At 38.2% G+C, this 22,984-nt stretch overlaps 1 protein-coding gene across 1 annotated transcript in view; it reads left to right on the top strand.

The window, feature by feature from the left end:
* Positions 1-838: 838 nt before the first annotated feature.
* Positions 839-22,984, top strand: part of OLA1 (Obg-like ATPase 1) — a 97,986-nt gene continuing 75,840 nt past the window's right edge. The window contains exons 1-3 of the mRNA XM_009996159.1: positions 839-941; positions 2,089-2,232; positions 11,246-11,373. Coding sequence (XP_009994461.1) covers positions 841-941; positions 2,089-2,232; positions 11,246-11,373 — 373 coding nt within the window. The 5' untranslated portion in view covers positions 839-840. The remainder of the gene's footprint in view (positions 942-2,088; positions 2,233-11,245; positions 11,374-22,984) is intronic.

Below are 22,984 nucleotides of genomic sequence, written 5' to 3'. Positions count from 1 at the left end.
AGACTTTTATCTTGTGGACTTAAAATAGGACATGCTGTAAGAACAGGTTTTACTGCTCGCTCTCCTTCAATTTTCTTAGCAGGCAAACACTTGATGGTGCCTGTTCCTTAATGGTTCAGAGCAGTGGAGCCTGAGCTTGAACTTGGTGAAGAGTCCTGGCCTGACTTCTGTAACGCGCTGTGGTTAACTGTTCATAGCTTCTAAATGTTCACCTTTTCTTCTTTAAATCTGTTTTACTCCCCCCCAAGAGGATTATTATTTACTAAACTGCCACGCAAACCGTGGTGCCTCAGTCCCAGCGCCTTCGCACTTGGCACCGCGCGCCATCTTGGCCCGTGTCTGGCGAGGCACGGACCGGCCGCCCGCGGCCCTTACAGCCGGAAAGCGCGCTCAGGGGGACTCCGGGCACGGCGTGTCCGGCCTGCCCGGCGCGGGGCCGCGGGGCCGGGGCGACCTTTCCCCTCGCGCCGCTCCCGGCCAATGGGAGGCCTTGCCCCGCCCCTTCCGCCGGCGTGTCCCGCGTGCCGCCGCGCGCGTCTCTTCCTGTCCGGCGGAGCCGCGCAGGGCGGAGGTGAGACCGGCCCGGGTCCGCTCGGCGCCGCGGGGCTTGCGGGGAGGGAGGGAGAGCGAGCGAGCGGGAGAGCCGCCGGGCCCGGCAGCCGCCGGGAGCCGCGGGGCCTCCGGCGGGCAGCGCGGGGAGGGAGTTTCTCCTCGGCTTTGCGGAGGCCCCGGGCTCGGCCGCCGCGCTCTGCCGCGAGGAGGAGGCGGAGGAGGCCGGGGCGGAGGGTGCGCGGCGGGCCGTGGCGGGGCCTGCAGCGCGCCTTGCTTCTCTGCTTTCAGATGCCCCCGAAAAAGGGAGGCGACGGGGTTAAGTCACACCCGATCATCGGGAGGTTCGGGACGTCCCTGAAGATCGGGATCGTCGGGCTGCCAAACGTGGGGTAGGTGGGGGAGCGGGCCGGGCTGGGGTCGCTGCTGCCCAGGTAGTGACTCCGCACGGTCCTCGGGTGAAGCCGAGGTCACATGCCAGTGAGAGACCTACGTTTTTAGCTTCAGCTGCTTGTAGGGTGAGGCTGGTCTGTGGAAGTCTGGACAAGATAATGGTAAAGAAATACAAGTCTTGGCGGTTGTTGAGTTTTAGGAAATGCTGCGTCTTTTGCATTTCCTTATTCCCACTCCGTGTATGGATAATACATGTTTTTGTGCAAATGTGCACGCATGCACAGACATTACTTATAGGGTTTTTTTTGAGACGATAATGCCCCCAGGAAGGGATTAATGGTATCGTAAGTGTCACTTGCAGCGAAGAGGACTTCCATTTTTTATTTTTTTTTCAGAGTTTGTAATGAAAATTATCTAAGTTACAGTTTGAAAGAGGTGGTGGGAGGTGAATTGTTTTTCTCTGTCATGCATCTCATCTGTAGTTGTTATAGCTCCTCAAAGGAGCTGTACTTAAAGCACTTAAGGACTGGAGGATAACTGTGTGAAACTACTGGCATTACTTTGTGTAGTGTATTTACTAAAAGTTCTCAACACTCTTAAACTTTAAAAAAAAATGGAGGAAAAATCTTGGAGAATGCCTCAGAACCATAAGTACTGCTTTAGTGGTTTTTCATTATCACTTATTTTACGTTTAGGATTTAGGTGAGTTGTGCCCCAGAAACAGGATAATTAGCAGTAACACTGTGTAAAATGTTGATGGGGAAAAATAGCATTTGTGGTTGTGTTAGGGTGTCACTTAAAAATAATTGTGACTGACTTTTGAGCACCTTGGCTGTTTGCTCAGAATAAGTTAGTGGCCAGAAGAGCCACTTTGCTTTTTACTTAAAATTTCTTTGCTAACTGACATGTGCAATATAATCCTTTAGGAGAATTCTCAAGGGCAAGGAAGAGAGGTAAACATAATTGGCATCCAGTGGGACACTGTATTTGAAGGTGTTTCGTACTTAAATCAAGGAAGTGGTCATTATTGAAGTAAAGGGGAAGTTTTGTATTGCTTTTGGGTTGGAATTAGATATGCGTTTCTATCCAGCACTTTTAAATGCATTTGATTTGAGCTTCTTAAGAACGTGTATATTTCGTTTATAGGAAATCAACGTTTTTCAATGTGTTAACGAAGAGTCAAGCGGCAGCAGAAAACTTTCCTTTCTGTACTATTGATCCAAATGAAAGTCGAGTGCCTGTGCCAGATGACAGATTTGACTTCCTATGCCAGTATCACAAACCTCCAAGGTAACTAAAATTCTTAATATTTTTCTTCAGTTAAGCAGCTGAAATAGTATTAATGAACCCAAGATTTTAATGGAAGCTTAATGCACTTATAATATCTTCAAGGTTTTACTGACATCTATTTTAAAATGTGAAATTACATATGTACTTTGATTGTACTTTTTCCCACCTCTCCAATATGATCTTTGTGGTATGAGAATGAGAAATCTGGGAGATGCTGCTCATTGCTCTGCACTGTTTGGGTGCTTGGTGTTCCTGTCTTTGAAGTTAGTGGCTTCCAGGTGACTTGGAGGATCTTCTGAAGAGATGTGGAAAAGGAACAGTAGTGAACATACCTAGCATGTCATGAGGTTTCTCATTTGCAAGATTTCCACCCTGTATTTTGTATCATTCACAATATTGTATATGCTGCAGGTAGCCAAACAAGTATCTGGCAATGTAGCTGTGCCCTCAGTCTTTTGACAGGAAGCTTTTTCGGCAGCCTTTTTTACCCTGATTCTTTCTCTCCTTTTTATAGGCTTTGATACATGTTACCTTGTATATTCACAGACAGTCCTACAATATGTCTCTTCTAATAATTTTCTTAATGCAGGAGTGTTGTTGCATCCATGAGTTTTGCTATTGGCTGTTTCTGTAATCTGCTCTATATTTTTGGTGTGGGGACTGGATTATTGCTTGAACAGCAAAACAAGGTGCTTTCAGAAAAGAAACTTTAATAGACGCTTGTGACTTAATTCTGTTTGCAGTTACTTGCAAAGGCATCTTGATAAAGTGAGTGTGCTTAAATCATAGGACAAATTGGTATGCACATCTGTGCTTTTGTTCAACACCTGGGCCTTGGTTTTAGAGCCACACCACGCCCACAATTAAAAAAAGATTGATGAGTCACTGATCAAAAATCCATTTGTTAACATCATTTTCAGGTCCAAGCAAGTTTCTTCAATCTGCAGTTCTTGTATACTTTTTAAATACTGAAAAATACTTTCATATGGAGCTGTTTGTTTAAGAGGATTATTATAACATGTTATCTTATTTTTCCGGCTCCAGTGAGTATTAAGCATACTTGTGGTCTGTTTGCATCATAAAACAACACTGCTGAGTTTGAGAGAAAACTTTCTGGTTGTTGATTGTACAGAGAAAATGATGTTGCTTTTCAGTTTTGTTGACAAATCTGTTTTAAATTGTAGTGTTGCTGCATTGGCCACATAGATAATCTTCTTTCAGCTATGAGTGGCTATTTCTAAATTAATAGTTGAAGTGACAAAGAGATTATTATCTCTTTCCTCATCCTGCCTTCAGCCTATCCTTACAGGAACTGTTAAGATTGTAAATACCTGTATGTGTGTTCTCTGACTTGCAAATCCTTTCTCTAGAAAAAAAACCAACAACCTCCACCCCTTAAATATTATTGAAAACAGTGTATTTACTGAATCTCTATTCAGTAGATATAGTAATTGCATAATAAGCTGGATATAAATAGTAAATCAGCTTTCACTGAGTGGTGTTTTGGCTTTTGAAAGGTCTATTTGTTACTTAAAATCAATGGATGTGGGGATTAGTGGGTAGTTATAGCTCCTAAGTTCAATTGTGCTGCTTATATGATTTTAGTATTTCACTGTAACAGTAACAAAGTAGTGATAATTAGTGATAACTCAGTGGCACAGTAGACTGAGGTAATTCTTCTCGGGCTCTTTGTGTTTATCTGAGACTAACTGAGGAAAAGAAGGCTATGGTCATGAAGATATACAACTGAATTGTAATTTTAATTCCTTTTTCTTGTATAGTCTTGATTTTGTTCTTCATCTTTATGTAATAAGTTCTGTGTTAATTTTCTACTTGTTTGGATTTGTTGATGTAATCAATCTGTGCACACAGTTTTATAAACAGTGAGTTATCTTCAAATTAAACTCCTGTCTAGTCTCAGAATTTTGCATTTGGGTTTTTATTTCCCATATGTTACACTTAGTCATCAGATCTCTGCAGTCATTGGTGGGAGGTGGGGGAAAAGCAAAAAAGAGGGTGGGTGTGCGACATTGTCTTAACCAAAGTAATGACAGGCCAAAGTGGTCTTGCCCTGTTGCCTCCAGTGAGTGAGGGAAGGGAGGAGTGGGACTGGCCCGGGCTGGCAGATGGTGTCTGTCACACGGAGCCGAGGTTGCTGCTGCTACACAGAGACTCTCTTGCCGACAGGGTTGCTAGTCTGAGTTTGTCGCCCTTCTGCCGTTGGAGGAGGAGTTCAGCTCTTCAGGTCCTGTTTGTTGCTTGACAATCTGTTCCTATCTCCAAAAGAAGAAAGCACTGGCTTGGATGGGGCTGGTGTGCAGTTAGTTGCTAGCCCTTGCTGAATGCTGACTGCTATTACTTAATTGGAAATGTAAATGTTTGTGAATGAAATCATGTAGGCAACAATTTAGAGACTATTAGGTAAAGGTAAATCTGTACTTAATAGATTAAGGTAAGCTGCCAGAACTTACAACCTGTGCTTTTTTTTCTTTCTGCAGCAGTGGGTGATGTATACGACTGTTTAAATAAGTTCAGGGATACAGACTGTACACAGAAGGTGGGCTCCAGGAATTTCCAGTAAAAACTGCTGTGTTGCTGCCAAATGAACTAGATGAGCAAATTGCCTTGAGCTTGCTTTCTGGTGTGAATGCAACTGTGGGTATTAAAAAAACAAGAGACTTTAATATATTAAAAATAATTCTGAATGCTTGTTAATTTTTTATCTTATTTTGCTGTTACTACCTTAATTTATGTATTTAAATTACTTGCTTTTAATTGTCATACAATATTCAGTGAAAATTCATATTTGTTACATTGTGCCAACACTTAGCTTTTTCAGAAAGGAAAAACTGTTGGCTGTTTGTTTTGTTGTCCTCCTGCCCCTGTTCCTCCAACACAGGCTCTTATTTTCAGTCAAGGTTTGACAGACTAATGATTGAATTAGTTCCAGTTTAGTAATTGGAAAGCAAGTATTTTCTTGGACTGATTCACTTCAGCAGGAGAATATATTCTTTAGACTGACTCACTTGAGCAGGAACTAAAGCAGAAAGGTGTAATTTTTTTTCCCCTCTAATCTGTGAATCTTAAACAGGTAGCAGAGGATGAGATCTGCTAATTCTAAAATGGGAAAGAGATAATTTTTCATCTCAGCGGGTAGCTTCTTCTTTGAAAACTGACTTGGAAGCCAGTTATCTATTCACTGCAGTTAATATTTTAATGGGACATTTTGTGTTTAGAAGTGATGGTTTTCTTACACGAGAAAAGAACTGTGTGTATAGCACATCTAAAGAAATTTAAATCTTAATAAAACTAATAAAGCTACTCTTGTGCATTTTTTGTTCTAAATTTCATTAATCACCTTAAGCCTAGAAATATGTATTTTTAGTGTAAGTATGTCAAACTGATGATATCTGGAAAAGTGATTTGTCATAAGTCACAAATATCTTGAAAGTCTCTTCAGTATATGCACCCAGCAGACTTAGCCTGTACAGTCCTGCCTAGTACCACAGCTGTAGCACACTGTGCCTGTCCAGGAGATGTGTCTCAGTGGAGACATATTTGATTCGAGTCTCAAAATTATTTTGAGTGAGGGGGTGGAAGAAGCTGCTATTTCTGCTTTTCTTTTTTTAATTTTGTGCCTTAAATAATCTTCTCGCTGCAATTATTTGTATTCTGACTTTCTTTACTTTAAACTATATGGTTTCCTAAAAGAAATATTAATGTAGAAGCCATGTAAGTCTAAGCTATGTTTTAACTGTAAATAGCTAAAACTGACTATTGGCTGACAGTAATCAACCTGTGTGAAAACATTAATTAAAAAAGTTATTTTGAAGTCAATGTTTCTGCTTCCTCCTCTGGTGAAAATAAAATGAAAGTGTAAGAAGGAATGAGTAAAATGTAAATAGTTTCTTTCATCCTTTCTCAAGTTAACTGTATTCATTTAATGCCTTGTTTGCACCTGTAAGCAAGTCCATTGCTTTGGACATCGGTATTCACAAAACACAATGCTTATTGCAGCCACAAACATTTCTGTTGGACTGTTTTTAATCTATCTTGGGTGTCGTTTTCAAACAAATTTTTAAAGCAATCCTGGTTATCTTGCACTAGCATACTATGTAAAGTGTAACTACCCCTCTTCAGCTCTAGCACTGTTTAGGTTGTCTGTCTTTCTGGTTGGCACATTGCTTTGCTTTGTTCTGTTGCATTGTAGATTGTTAAAATTTGTGCATTCAGATCCTAATGCTCCAGTGAAGGTTACTGAACCAAATCTGAATAACTTGCTTTGTTGTCTAGTCATGAAAGTTCTGCATAATATGAAGTAGAAGTTCTCTTGAACTTATTGTAGGATAGCATACTCAAATACTTCATAAAGTTTTGAAATCTAAATAATGTAATCAGATGGTGTAAAGTACTACTTAGAAACCAGATCAGCAGTAGAACATTTTTACTGACATTGTGTAGAACTTTGTTTGGAAAGAGCATTTATGGGAATGAAGACCACCTGTAGTTCCAGAATGAAACACGAATAAATTAGTTGAATGTAACTCTGGCATATCAGCATCTGTAGGAGAATCCCATTTTTTTTTTACAGAAAACAAGCAAAAAATTGGCAAGTATAGAATGTTGTTAATATGCTTTTTCCTTTGGTGTTACTGAGTTTGCCTGCTCTTCAGTTAGTTCTGAGCCTGTGTAAATCAGCTTGGCTGGGATGCTTGTTCTAGCATTGCAAATGAATAATTTGTCAGCAGTGCATGAAAGATGGTGGTGACTTGACTGCCTGGTAAGAGAAGTAAAAATTTAATTAGTTGTAATTTGCTGGCGTGGTAACTTACTGATGAGTTCAAGAATGCAGACATTTGATATACTCAGAACACTGAGTATGTGTCTTAATGCACATTGAATCTTTTGCCTTTCAATAATTCATTTAAGTGAAACTTAATTAGCAGATTTTTGACTTCTGGTTCATGTGCTGTTAGGTTCAAGTCTTGTTGGTTAGTACCATGGATAAAATGCTATTGATTTTATTGTTCTTCCATAGAAATTACCAGAGTACATCTGCAGTACCTGGTTCCTCAGAAGCAGATTCCTTTACCCTGTGAGGTATTTTGCTTACATTGGTCAAAACTGCTTCCAAGATTGAATGCAGAAGCTGTAAGAGGGAGTACAGTCTCCTGGAAGTGGGAGGGATGGTGAACTGTTCTGTATGGCAATGAGCCAAAAATACCAGTGAGGACAGATTAAGATTTGAATGGCTTTCTAAGAAGTTGTCACAATATACATGTTCTTCTGTGTTGCTACTTTTACTTCAGGTTATTTGTGAACTCTTAATGGATAACTCCTAATTAAGTTACGTGAAATTTTGGGACGGAGGAAGAGTTTCCTTTTCCAACAGATGTCAGGTAACAGCTTTTAAAGGCAGAAGAGCTTGTGCTGGAACTGGGAGATGAGTAGCAGATTTGGCTTTACTGATGAGGGAGCTGGACATTTTTATCCTTACGCTGAAGAATCTGGCCTTTTTGGTATGTGAGACCTATGGTCAGGCAGAGTTAGAGTTGGGAGAAATTTCTTGAACTATTCAAGAAATGAATAAAAATTAAGTGTGTTATGAGAATTATCAACCAGGCTTACTGGGAAATTGCTGCATTTTGTACTTAGTTGGAGCTGTCATATGGCTTTTCAGGGTCTCCTGGTGCATATAAGATTTCAGTAAAATGTAGTGAATGCTGCAGAGAAATTATCTAGGTATTGTTTTAATTGTAGAAGAAAGATTGTGGACACCTAGAAGAATAAAAAACCAGGAAGAGAAAAAGCATTTTGGTTCCAATCTAAGTCAAAGTTGCAGGTGTATGCTGCCTGTAAGGTTTTTCAACTAAACAACTGCTTGTAGAAACTCAAGAAATAAATGTGCCTCTTGCCCTCAAAGTTTGTAAAAAAAAAAAAGTGCGCAACAAATTGTAGATACCATATATGTGTGCATTTTAAAAGATAAAAAGTAACTGGTTGCACTGTACTGTTCAGTACTGCTCTACTGAACAAACAGGTCAGGTAAAGAAAGTCCTCTTGCTTAAAATAACTGTTTTGGACAGAAGTTTGAAACAAAGTTGGTGAGAAACAGGCTTCCTTCCCTGCAAAATACGTAACGCTATGGATGCATAAGTCTGTTATTCCTGAATACCCTTTCCACTGGATTACAAACCCATGCTTTCTTCAGAGCAGTGAGTCTTGTGCTCTTTGTCGCACAGTAGCTAGATAATACAGTGAAGTGTGCTGACACAAAACCTCTGCTGCTGTATACTGGGTGAGTCTTTGTTCAAGGATGATACCTACACTTAACATATAGAGATACTTCTGAATTTGGTGATCTGTGTCATATTATAAATTCCTGTGACATGCTTTATGGTAGGTTGGTGTTGCATTGATTTGTACAAAGGATCAGTTGGTGCCACCTGTTCCTGATGAACATTGGAGGCTCAGTGATGTTATGCTAATGCTGACAGACGAATCTTTAGAAATGGAAATTAATCTGTTTGGAGCAGAGGAAAAAAAAGAACAATCCAGTTAAGTCTTCTGAATTTATTACATTTAAAAGAGCTAAAAGACACTCGAGATATACAGTACTTTCCCCCCATTCTTTGCAGTGTTTTCTGGTTATTTAGTTTGATAATACCTGTTCTTTGTCCTTTAGAGCACAGGCAGGTGTGACTAGTTTGTGCCTTTTTCTGCTTTTCTCTGTATTCATCTTCTTACAATGAAATACAGATCTAGGCTTATGAAAGAGACTTCTAAGAATGGGGATAGTTGTGTTTTGCTTGTTATGTTATGTTTGTGGTACCCAAGGTGAAGGAGAAAAAACATCCTAGAAACTTGGATACTCTTCAAAGGTCTCTTGCTCGTATTAGGCCATTGTAAAATAAATGTGTGGGGGTTTCCATTGTCTAGCAAATGAGATTGATTCTGGAGATAGTGGTTCATCTGCATATGAAGGTATCTCTCTTGCTTTAACGTGGCATCTTTGTAGTGAAAGTGTGAATTCTTCTGATGACTGGCCAGGAAGTTAATCCTGCCAGAATGATGAGAGGGGAGCACAGAAAGGGAACATTTCTAACACCACCTTTGTTTACCTTAGAACACGGTTTAAAATTACAATAGAGAAGTGCTTTAAATAATGGCATTTTCCTGTCTTGCTCTTGACTTAGGTATGTGTCAAAAAGCAAGGAATTAAAACAATTCTTACTGGGAAGTTGCTGCTGTTTTCTCTGAGGCATGTGTTAGTTCTGCGGTTCTGTCAGGCAAAAAGAGTTACCGCCTTAATGTATTAATAGATCTATTGATTTCTGTCTTCAGTTGTGCATGACTCTTGGCAGTGTGTTAAATTTAAATATTTGCTGTTTCCATTTGAGTTTGTGGACTGGTAGTTAAAAAAAAAAAGTTTGCTAAAAAAAAGTAAAATAGTGGGACCAAATTGTGACACTTTCAAAGTTTGTGTCAAGATGTAATTATATCAATGTTCTTTCTACTGCATTCGTCAGCCTTAAGCTGCAGTATGAAACATCTGTCTTCCTGAGGGTGAGCCCTTCTTTTCATGGGCCTAGTGAAGGTTAAAGGTAAAAGTCAACAAGTTGTGTACCTGAATTTAGATATCTTGTGCTATGCTATAAATACTTTCTTGCATATTTTTTTAAACTCACCTTTGTGGGTTTTGTGTTCTGTTCGTGCTTGTTTCTAAGTACATCACAAAGGTATTAATGACATGAAACATGTAATAACTTCCTAACTTATTACACCTAGCAGGTTTAGTGATACATGTTAAAGACATATCTATTTGTCCAGATCTTGTATTGCAAAGTTAGTTTCACATTTCTTGGAAAGTGTTAGGGGACGATTGGAGAACAAAACCAGGGTAAGATCTTTGGCTTCTAGATCACCACACTCCTAGAAATATTTATGTTGAAATATAACTGAGGTATAATGGGGGTAATTTAAAGTATCTGGAATGTAAGTAGTGTTGCAGTTATTTATTTTTAAGCCATCAATCTGGAGATCTTGGTGACAATGGTCTGCAGGTTCTGTTCTTTTGCAAGTGAGGCATTTGCAGGATTTCAATGTGATTGTCTCTGCCATTGTTTATGATGGTGTTATTTGCATGGACTATATGAAGGTGCTTTTAATCAACACCTTATCACAAATTTTTGGTTGTTGTTTTTTTTCCTTGACTCAACTGTTTTTTTGAGAAATAATCTGGTTTAGAATATATCTGGAAAGATTAAGGCCATTTAAATTGTTTGCTTATTTTAAAGCAATGTGAGAATCTGCAGAGGATAAAAGGCCTACAGCTTATACATTGCCATGTGCATTTTCCATAGCTCTAAAAGCTTTCCGGTCCATTTTTTATAAGCTAAGTTGAACTTCATGACTATTCTGTTGCTATATAAAATGTGGTGTAGACATGTCTGCTAACCCAGTGCTGTTAACTGTGACTGAAAACACCAGAACCATTTACATTATAATGTCAGCTTAATCTTAACTCATTTTCTAGTTTTAATCTCCACTGTATTAAAAAAATGCCCTGGTCTTCTGAGAAAGTTGCTTCATTTATTGAACTAAATGGTAACATTAACAGGTGTGCAATAGCAGAGTGCAATAACTCTTTATGTGTCATGTCCCTTTGGTACTATTAAAACTACTCATAACAGACAACTGACTTTTTGCTTCAGTGTTTCAGGCCTGACTGATTATTTGTGTAGTTTTCAGTATGAGTCTACACTTAAAACCTAGTTTACTTGATATCACGTGAATAATGGCAGAGAATTTTAAGAATGCTTGATGTTTTACATGGGAAGTGGCGAATCTTGTATTTTGTACGTTGCATGTTAAATAAGGAAGAAAACTACTGTCATGTATAACTTGTTCTAGAAAAGAGGAATGTTGTATTTTCATGTTCTGAATTTATTTCTGTACCAAAAGCTTTGGCTAGTATCCTTCAGTAATGAAACTTTTAATTTTTGTATTTCAGCAAAATTCCAGCCTTTCTGAATGTGGTGGATATTGCAGGCCTTGTGAAAGGAGCCCACACTGGCCAAGGCTTAGGAAATTCCTTTTTGTCTCATATTAATGCCTGCGATGGGATCTTTCATCTGATGCGTACGTAAACTTATATATTCTGTCTGTAGCTAAAAACCAGCATTGTTGTACTCTAATTGTGGAACAAATATCCACTAAAATTTTAACTTTTACTATTCAATTCAAAGTCATCAGGTTTTGGGTTTTGCCAACCAAGAAAGTTGCCATCTGTTCTTCACTGGCATTGGGCTGAAGCTGGGTTTTTGGAAATCTGCAGTAATGTTTTTTGTGGTGCATGGCAGTGGATTTGTTTAGTTTTATAAAGGAGGAGGAATTTAATGTGCTGATAAAAGGCTGAAATGGAGGTAGAAGATAAAAATACGGAGTTAGTAGCAGACTCTGGGATTTTATTCCTCACAAGACAAACCTCACTTATTTCCTTTTCCCAATTTCTGTAAGACTGTTTATTATCTTGGAACACATCTTCTGCCCCAGGTCTCTGAATTCTGAACATTTCTTAATTAGACTAAGGGCTTTGATTCTTTCTTTCATCGTCTCTTACCACAATATAGAACTGACCTTCAGATTCATATTAACCTTACAAACTGAGCATCTAAAAGCTTGTTGAAAATGTACGCTTTCTCTACTGGTTTGCAGTACACATTGAGTGTTGAAAAAGACTTCTGTTCTGAAAAGATTGAGCTTCATAATATTTGTGCAGATTTGAGGAAGCTGGACATCTTTGTTGCTGTCTTGTAGTTGGCCACTATTATACAGTGAGTGATTGAACAGTAGAACAAAGTAAATAAAAGACAGCAATTATTTTTATTTGGTAATTGGAGCAAAATGTTTTTTGCTAGCAGTGTGTTTTCAAAACATCACCCAAAGGCATGGAGTATTACTATTTTGTAGTACTGATTTACATGCTTAGAACTTGCTCCCATGGGCTTGGTTTTTGAAGCATATTTTTATCAGAGCAGTGAACTGGTGTGCCTCTGCACTCATAGCAAACAGGTAAGTACGTTGCCTCAGTTAGATGAAATTATTATACATCAAAAATACCCAGGCACTGATTTGGTGCAGAGTTTTCAATCAAGAGAGACAAACTTTGTGGGAAAGGTATTACAGTCCTAGGCTTATTCTGTTGAAGAAGCAGGACATGCTTTTGGGAGCATTGGCCTTTTTTTAAGATCTTTTGGTACCTGGAAGCCATCTATAACTGTGTGTGTAACATTCTCATTTGAAAACTTGGCCTTACATACTACTACTATTTTCTGTTAAAATTGCTTGATGTGTACTTTCTGTAGAACAGAAAACTGTGAGCTATTGGTTGTTGCTAAGGAGTTAATATTTAAAACTACAGCCTTTTGAAAAGGCAAGGTCAGATCCTTACTTGTAGAGTAAGACTTGTAAGTCTTTTGAAGTTGTGCATTGTTGTAGGAACTAGTTTGATATGTGAAGGCTGTACTGGTACATCAGTATATTTTCACTATTTGTAACTACCCAAGAACCATTGCTACAGTATTGGTAGAAAAAAAGGGGAGATCAATTTTCGTAAATTCATTGCTATCCTGGAACTGTAATTACTCATTTGCCTGGTGTCAGTTGAGAACAAGTGATAAACTCTTTATACTTGCTCTGTTTTGATAATTGTATCATAAATGTTTGTTAAGAAAAAGATTGATACAATAGTGGAGAAGATGCATTTTAATCTATATGTTGAATAATCCTAAACATTTGTTTCAGATAGCTATTACAAGAGTTAACATAAATTGTATTTTTCTTTGGGAATTGAAAGAGACTATTGTTGTGGAGTTTTAAAACATTTGGATACTTCCTTCGTATTAACATCTATTTCTTCTTGTCCAATCTTACATTTACTTGTTATATGTTTCAGTTTCTTTCAAGGATTCTGAAATGTAATGTTGTTTTTCTTCTTCAAAGCAAAAAAGATAATGGAATCACTTTTATAATAGCACTCTTTCTTTTTAAAATCTCAACTCTGCCTCTCATGCTGTTCTTCCTAGATGTTTTAGCTAGAACTCAAGCTAATGATGAACTGAAGCAGAAATTCTGTGTGTTGATTGTCCAATAAACACAAAGATCTTTCAAAGTATTACTTAGGGATAATAATAATAAAAAGCTAATGGAAATGTTTGTGGTTGAGAGATGTAAAACTATCTTTTTTTCCCCCTGCAAAGTGCATATTGGTTCTACTTTCCTCTCCCCACAGTATTATAAAAATGAAGATTTGGCACTAAAATCTAGTAATAGCCCTCTAAATTTTTTAAAATAAAATAATGTGTTGGTCACACAGCAACCTACAACTCACTGAAGTTTTCAACATATTATGCCAGCTTACATTATAAAGATATATTAGCCTATTTAGCTGCAATATTTTTATACTCTCTCACCTGTCAAAATAATTTCCAAGCTAAAAATCCCTTTTTATGAGTTTGTGGCATACCTGGAGTTTGCACGCTTTCTGTCGGACTATAGAAACTACCTAAACTATTTTATTAAATCCTTAAATTTTTCATATCCTGAGAGGATGAAGCTCCTTTGTTGCCCTTGAGCAGGGTTTTGTCCAAGTTCTTAATGGACAGTGTCTCTTCAGGAACCGGTGCCCTGAGACCATCCCTCAGTTTTCAGGCTGATGGGTAGGCACTGAATCTCTGCAGTCATGTGGAAGCTGAGTTAAAAGAAACCCAGATGGGTTGCTAAAGAAGAGGCAGTGGTCTGGAAGGTGAGGCTTGCATGCTAGCAAGCTGGAAAAGAGGTGTTGCTGGAGATGAAGAGGAGAATGATAAAATGTACTTAGGAAGTGATCTAGGGACCATGTTTTGAGAAACATAAAAAATTCAGCATTTGTTTTCACTAAGGCTTTGAGTTAATCTGGAACAAATTTTCACCTTTGAGCACTGTTGCTCCCTGTCTTTATGCTGCTGTAGTATGTATTATTGCTTCCCATGTTAATGGCTAGCATGTGAAGCATAACCCCAAAATAGTTCTCTTCTCTCTGGATGCCAAGCAGAAAGTCAGAAGGCAGGTTATTGTGGGGTTTGTGTTGTAGACTTCAAGGTCTGCATGCCTGTATATATTGAAAGAAGGCTGGTAGGCTGAGACATATCTTGGTTTGGTTGGTATTTTTGCAAAAAGCAGCTTGAGGTCTCACTCAAATTCTATTAATGAAGGTAATGATAGGGAAGCAAGTGGCTAGCTGGGAATGGAGAGCTTCTGTTGAGTAGATGAGCCAAACTTGGGGAATATCACTGAAAGTATGTTATAGTCCTAGACTAAAGGTTTTGATCATGTTTTTTTTAATAATTGGGAAGGTCTTGAACTGTATTTGCTTTAGAACAAAATGTCTGTTTGTAGTTTTTTAGCTGCCATTAACAAAACTAACTGCTGTTACCTCTGTGTAAATGAGATGGTTTCTGAAGAAGGCAGTTGCCTATCAGTTTATCCACCACAGAGCACAGCCGTAGTACTCTCAAAGTAACTATAATTATATTTTTGTTGGAACTGTGGAAGTTCTGGTGTTTGCCTAGACTCTTTCTTGCATGACATAAAGCTGAGGAGAAATGAGATTTATTTCTGTCTGGCTCATTCTCTACTTTCCTTGCTTCATTTAAAGAAGTAAAGTACTCCCACCTTGAAATGGTTACAGATTTTCAGCCTTCAAAGTTTTGTATCCTGGATACATTGTTGCTTTCCCTGCCAGACACAGCCTTCATTAAACCAATTCAAACACTGTTTTTATGTCGAAGGTATATTTTAATATATCCAAATAAGCAGCAATGTGTGAGACCAGCAAATGGGAGAGTAATAGGACAAGTAAAAGGAGATGCAAGTTTGTGTTGAGCACCACTGTATTTTTGTACATGATTAGTAACAGTGTGAAGTAGATTCTCTTAGCTCAGCAAACAAAGTGAATAGGTTTTCTTACACAGAACAGAGTAATGCATTAGTGGGTTTTGATACATCCTATAGAATTTTTTTTTCTATTAAAGAACACACACTGAAAATGAATTACGGATATTTAAAATAAGCTTTTGATATCAATATACTAAAAATATTAATAAATTATTTCAGAGGTTTCTTAGAGGTAGGGGTGTATTTTATTTTTGGCTGAATCCATTTATGAAAACCTCAAATAGGTTACTTGCTTACTTATTGGCTGAGTGAATGGGTAATTTAGTTTTAGAACTTTTTTGTCCTGGGTAGCAGCATCTGTAGCATTAGTGTCATAGTAACCTGACACATTCATTAAAGTAGTTACAGCTTTGTTCATCTTCCAAGTTTCACTGTTTAATTTGAAACATTTCTGACGGTTCTGTTTTCCATTTTTCAGGTGTATTACTGTTTTAACTGAGGCAGCAATGTTTTCATGGTGGCAGAGGGCAGGCTGTTTGAAGATTGTAATAGTGTTTCTTCCCAAGTTGCATGGCTTTAACCACCTTTCAACTATATGGCAGATCAGTCACAAGTACTTGTAGAAGATGACTTTCTTTGTATGGTAGATTTAAAATGTCAACCTTGTACAAGTGTAAATTTACAAATTACTATTAAATAATGCTTTAGTTAAGAAAATGTTAGATGTCAACATTTAATCCCTGCTACAGCTCTGTTGATTTTTGAATGTGCTGGATCTTAAACAGCCAGAGCTCTTAGTGTTTTTGAGTTTCCCTTAAACACTGATGTCCTGCAGTCCTAGATTTCTACAAAATTTGTTCCACATTTTTCTTGTATTTTTAGTTTCTTTAATGAAGTCCAGTCTTTCCCTTCAAAGTTACAGAAATCCGAAGGAAATTTGTCTGTAGAAGTACTTTGGTATCAAGTGCTCCGTTTTAATAAAAAAATCCAAAACAACTTAAGAGTCCCATGGCCAATATTTGAAGTAGGGTAGGCAACACTGGCCTTTGTGGAAGAACTTGAGAGCACACCTGCATGCCATTGCCTGGTGTTCCAGTCCTGTAGAGGAACATTTGAGCCGCCAATGGTGAAATGATGCTGTGGGAATGCGGGCAGGTAGGGGTGGGAAGCTCCTGCTTTGCTCCTCTGCCAGGAATTGCTCTGACTCCACACCAGAGGATCTCTAGCTGCATTTTAGGGGCACCATGGAAAGTTTGGTAACTGATAATATGTGAAACTTTGTTCTTTGTGGCAAGAGTGAAAGAACCATGAAACAACAACATCTTCTGCAGTCTTATAGAAGTGACTGGTATGACCAATGTCAATTGTTTCCTAAAAGCTTTAATTGCTTTTATTCCAGTTTTACCTGGAAGTGTTTAGTACACCCTCTGGTTCTGCCTCCTTCAGGGTTTTAGGTAACTTGTAAACCAGTTTGCCATCATTTAAAAATTGGATAGATATAAATCACGTGAGCAGAATATAGTTTATTCCTTTTGAGATAAACACTGAGTGACAATATTTGTACTGATTTTTGCTCAGCATTTAAAATCAAGTTGACTAGGCTTTGTTTTTTTTATCATCTTAAGGATTATTTGGAACTTGCAGTATTACTGCCAGTGGTTTGATTTGACCCTAACAATCAAAGTGGTGATAAGAGTTAATTAACTGGATAAGATGCATTATCACACTTTTTTACTTTGTATAAAAATGTGTTTATTTTCTGCCTAAAGATTCTAATAATCCTGTAGCTTTTATATACTTGAGGCAGGTTGCATTTTTTCCCCATGTTCTTTAAGAGGAAATCATACCTTCTGATTGCTGCTTCTGGAAGCTGCCTGCTACAGAGAGGCAGCATATGATGATATCACTTAACTACACTTCACTGCACTGGCATTTCAGTGAAAAAAGTGAGAGTCACATCTCATCCCTTCAGCATGTGTGTTATGTGCAATGGGAATCATAGTGGCTCTGTTTATGCAACTGTAGCTCGACTGTATCACTTCAAATATCCAAACCTGTTTTTTCATTTTTATAATGTGTCAAAATTCAACTTAAAATTATGTAAATATAGGTCTCTTAGAAAATTTTGTCTCCAGCATTTTATGGCTCAAGTTTTTGAATATAGTTATTTTTTGGTTTATATAACTAGCGGTAGTTGCCACCTGTTAAAAAAGAGAAAAGGTAGGGTTCTTCTTTTACAAATACAAACCTTTCACTGCTAAGCTACCAAAGTTTAAAAGTGAATTGCACATATTAAACTTGTTAGTATTACACAATCAAGGTGTGTTTCTGTATGCTATTGAGTAGGTAGTAGTACTTACTGAGATTTTTTTATTCCTTCTTATTTGTTATCAACGTAACTTAGTGTTCAGTGAAATACTTGGAGTAGCTCACAGTTCAGCAATCCTTTCAGTTAGCTTTCAATGATTTTTCTGTATTAAAAGCCAAAATTGCAAAAGCTTTCAAATTAAATTGACAGTTGCAGCTGCCTGAAACAGTTTTAATGTATTAACTTCAGACCTTTTGCTAATGTGGTTGATACAGAAAGATGATACCAAGCAGAAGCAGCAGTACTAGATCTCTTCTCCTTGCAGCAGTTGGTACCTGCAAACAGGAACAATGCACAGGTAACTACCACTGGTGGAATCTGATCAGGAGTTTGCAGCCCTCTTGATACTATGCTACATTCTGTGTGGTAATGAACAAAAACGAGGAAAGTGCCTTCTGAAAACAGATGAGGTTAGATTCTGAAGCCAACTCTGTTGTACAGAAGACCTATATATATATATGTATAAGTCTTCGTTCCCCTTTTAAATAATGTGAAGCAGCCAAAAGGGAAGCACATTTGAATAAAGTTGATGGTTTTTCTGTTGGTTTGTTGGATTTTTTTGGGCAGAGAAGTCAGTTTGAGGCAAAAAAACCCCCAAGTGCCCAATTAAGAAGTGATTGGAAGAGGCAATGTCACAGAAGACTGATTTTTCAAGAAATAGGCTGCCACAACAAAAGCTTTGTTGCAGGGAAACAAGTTTACACTTGTAACAAGGTTGCTGTTTTTAGTCCACCATACAGAGAGTAATTTTCTACAAGTACTTGCAACTGATCTGCCATAAAAGTTAGTGTCATGTACTATCTTTAAGCTGTCTTGGAGAGCTAGTGCTGTGGGATTTTTCTTTCTGGATCCAAGGTTGGAAGCTCAGCACTGGGAAAAAGTGCTGATACAGAGAAGAAATGTTGATATAGACACGTGCTCAAAGCAGCCTTTTGAGAAATAACCATGTAGGAATGGAGTATATGTTTGTGCAGCATCCAGCAGCGGACACAACAGATGTGAGTGAAATTGGCAGTAGCATAGGTACCATTGTGTGGTACGATGGCTGTTATCTTTCACCTGTGCCTACTCTTCAATACAGTGATACGGGAAGAGGCCTTGGGGTGAAGGCTGATGCGGCAAAGGAGTTTAGAAGCATCTGAAGAGCATAAAAGAACCTTGTATGTGTTTTGAATAGTAGTACCTTATTGACTAAAATGTTGGTAGTGGAATTGAAGCACCAGGATGGGATTCTTGTTAATCTTCTGACAGGGAGCTTGAACTAGTACTACCACTAAACCTAAACCTACTCGAGGAAGATGTTTTGTACACCCACATCCTGTTGGATAGATCAGTGCCAGTGCAGGATCAACTATCGTAATTTGGCCAGCTGTGGAAAATGTTTAACTAATTAGATTTTTAACTTTGGCAAATAAGATTAATACAGAAAGGACAATAATCTATGAACTATTGCGGGTAAGTTTTGAAAGACCTGGTTTTGTTTTTACTTAAGTGTAATACTGTCTCTGAGATCTAGGAAGTAACATTATAAAATCACCCTAATCTTCTGTTTTATTGCTGGTGTTTCTTTCTTTTGGTGTGCATATGTAAACGAAACTTTGAGGCTTGTACCTCAAAACTGTTTGCTGTGTGCTGTTTGAAGCTTTGTCTCCCACAGAGAAGTGAGTTTGTTTTCCTGGGCCCATGGATGCAGGTTGTACAAAAGGTACTGGAAAATTGTCAGCACTCTAGTGAGTTAGCCTTTGTCTTTATTGTACTGTAAATTATATCACCAGGCTGAGTGAAAGTGATACCTGAGCTTTAATCCATATTCCTCTGAGGATAGGTAACTATGGTTTAAAGCACAAATAAACTCAGATAAGGGTTTAAATAAGCTTTATTTTTCAATTTGTCGCAAGTAATTGTTATTCTGAGAACTGAATAAGCCTCCCCACATGTATGGGTATGAGGAACATTGCAGTGTGGCATCATTTAAAATCCCTGATAATTAAATAGATGTCTCTCAAGGATATGCTTCTTCAGAAAGAGGGAAGGGATAGCTGTGAATCTTCAGATGTTTTTGTTACTGATCAAAAGCTTCAAAGTTTTTTATATTGAAGTTGTCTCTTGATGTCACAGCTGAATTTTGATTGTACAGTACCTTGGAGGGTTTTTTTGGGTATCATATATTGTAAAGTCTGTAATTTTTGTTAATTATTTATGCTTATTGCAAAGAAAAATTGTTCTTGCATTCTTCTCTAGCTTTTAGTGTAGTTTGCCAGTGCTAGAATTGTCTCATGCTAATTGAAGTTACAATGGATTTTGGAGGCCACTTTGTCATTCATCCTCAGCCTAATATCCTGTGCCTCTCTACGTCCAGTTTCTTTTTCTTACCAGAACAGATAAAAACATAAAAATTTCATGTCTAAAGGCCACCACCCTTGCTAGAGTAGCAGCATCTAGTGCCATTCTATTTATAGATGGAACTTGTTAAGTTTCCTCAGCAGGGACTTAAAGCTATGACCTCGTAGGCCAGAAACAGGAGGGCTACCTACTGAGCTGCAAGGGCTATCTCTCTATTCTAAAGAATACATAGAAAATTTCTAATATACTCTACTGTGAATCATAAAGTACTTGACCAGTAAACCCACCCTCCTCTGAGAATAAAGACCAGGCAGGTTACGTTTACTGAGTCATTGCTATTATTTGACCTACAACTGCTTTTATTACAGTTTGGTATGTCCTGTGGCAGCGTATAATTGCTGTTTGGACAATACAGATGAGACTTAATTTTTTCTCTGTAAAGAAATGTAGAGAAATTATCAATATGTGGTAGTGTTGGAGAGTGTTCAGGTGACTATTTTTGTAAGATGCTTGCCTGTTTGAGTGGGTGTCTTTACTGAAGGGGTAGGATATCCTGGCTTTAAGACAGTGAGAATTTAATACTATGTAAGTAATTTCTTCTTTGCTGTTCCATGGACTTTCTCGAAAGCTTGAAAAGTTGTTTTTTCTTCTGGTTGTAATATGAAATGTGAAAGCTTGTTTTCCTTTAGTTGGAGGAAGGCCACCTCAGAAAAGGTAAAAACAATTATTTGCAAGGATTTGGGAACAGAAAAAGGTAAGTTTGTCAGCATCATTTTAATTAGCTGCAGTGATTGCATTAGAAAGGTGAGTGCCTGTAGGCTTGAGAATATTAGAGATTCTCTTGCAGAAAGATGCTGTTCTGGTTTGAGCCAGGATGAAGCCAATTTTTCTTTTTACTGATTTTTTTTTTTTCCTTCAGCAAGCTTTCTTGTAACTAGCAACAGCGTGTTCTGCTAGGCTGATAAGACAGTGGAATGTTTTTCTAACTACTGAGGCTTCAAGGCCGCACCTGCACTCTGCCAGCTCAGACACTACGGGGAGATCTGTGACCCCCCCCGTAGGAGGCTGAGTTAGACAGACAGCAAAATTGGCCAAAGATATTCCATTCCATATATCTACGTAAGCTCAAAGGAAGGTCAGAGATCACAGAAGACAACTTCCTTCCTTCTTTTTTCTTCCCTTCTCTTCTGTCCATGGCCGGCGTCCAGGGAGGACTCTGTTCATCCATCACCATCGACCCTTAGGCTCGAGATCTCGTGACCCCCATAACTCTCTGCTCTTTTCCAGCAGCAGCTCCGGGATTCCTCGGGACTCTTCCCAGTTCAGGGAAGTGCTGTGGGAGTTGCTGGGGTGGGGGGAGGCGAGAGGCTTTTGCCCATACCTGAATATATCTGTATATAATTGTATATATTTTCTTGTATCATTCACTAGTGTCTTAATTAAAGCTGTGTAGTTTAGTTTTCAATCCAGCCAAGTCTCTCTCTTTTTCTCTCTCTCCTTCTCTACCTGGGTGGGAGGGGGAGGGGATCGAGAGCATTGTTGTCAGACCTGAGTCAAATGGTGACAGATGCTTTCTCAAAATTGCATTTCTCAGAAAAGGCAAAGAGTTAGGATTTTGTTGTTGCTTTTTTTTAGTGCAGAGTTTCAATAAAAACTTTAAATTAGGTTCTTAGAGTCACTTTTCTGTTTCATTTATACATAGATGGCCATATTTCCTAACATAGGTGAGGGCATGAACCTGTGTTGGGTTTGGGAACAGCAGTAGCAGTTAACTGTTGGTGCTCACAAGGCTCTTCAGCACTGTCCCATATTGCTCCAGAGTTGAATATGGCAAGCAGGTATGTGAATGTTAATACCAAATGAGTGCTCTCTTGTGCTGGCTTATTTTATTAAAAAAAACCAACTTTGCTGTGTCACGGGCTTGTGTTCAATTCATATTCCTAAAACCAATGTGTGCACATCATTGGACATATGTTCATTGTATTTACATTTATATTAAGCTTCATGCTTACAGATTATTTTGAATACACAAATGTTTTAATTAAAATCTCTCTGGATTTCTTGAATTGCTATTTCTGGGATGGTCCATATGTGATACTGCTGTGTACTGCACAGTGGAGTGCATATTGCAAATAAAAACGGGGAAGCTGGCTCTGGATTTCTTACTCTGTCTTTAATTATCCTACACAAACTAAACAAGGCTCCCAGCTTAGTTAAGATATGTAATTGTAAGAGTTAAAATGTAATTCCTTATTTTGTGTGTGTCAAGCAAATCTGTTTGAGATCTTTGTGGTGACAGTTTACAGTGCTAACTTTTTCTTTGCCCCTGGTCCTTCAAGTGCTTAAAAGTCACTGATGGCAGTTACAGATTAAATGCTTTTTGGCTTTCTAACATACAGTATCAAAAGACCTACTTTAGTGTCACAACCAAGCAAAAGTTCTATTCAAATGCAACCTTTTTCAGTCTGTGAGGCTGTTTTATAAACTAAGAAAAAACTTTGGCTGTTTATTTGAGCCATCTTCATTTCTGTAATGACCAAAATGCCACTTCTAGAAAAATAGGTGCCTGCCCTTTCCCAAGTCATACTTTGTGCCTGACTTGTACATTGCATAAGTATGTCTTTGGCAGCTGAAGCAGCTCCATAGTCCCAACACTTTCTGATCTATATCCAGCCACTTGTGCTCCTGTGCTGTTGGAACTGATTGTAGAACTATGTAGTAAAAGGGCTTTTGGTTTTTAAAAATAGCTGTATTCTTCTTGCTGGGTTATTTTAAAAAATAGGTCATTTATCTAATCAGTTTTAATATGTAATCCAGCAAACAGTTGTGCTGTTCTAGATGAGGGAGCATTAAGCTGATACACTGAATTGAAAAATTTGTTAAAAGGTGTCCATAGGTAACTCATAATGCAAATTGCATGCTTTTTCTTTTTTTTTTAAATTTGCTTTTTTATTTTCTTCCAAGTCTGCAAGGCTTAGAGATGTTTTCTTTCAAACCTTCCATGTTCTCCACTGGACTTTGAGGAGAACTGACTGTTTGGTGACTGTTATGTATGCTGGAGATGTTAGTAAGATGCAGGTTTGGTTGCAGATGTGCCTTTCTGCT

The sequence above is a fragment of the Chaetura pelagica genome, unplaced genomic scaffold, assembly GCF_000747805.2.
Source record: "Chaetura pelagica isolate M959 unplaced genomic scaffold, ChaPel_1.0 scaffold3, whole genome shotgun sequence".
In the NCBI taxonomy this organism is placed as follows: Eukaryota; Metazoa; Chordata; class Aves; order Apodiformes; family Apodidae; genus Chaetura; species Chaetura pelagica.
The sequence above is the reverse complement of the archived record's forward strand: the minus strand, read 5'-3'. Positions and strand labels throughout refer to the sequence as shown.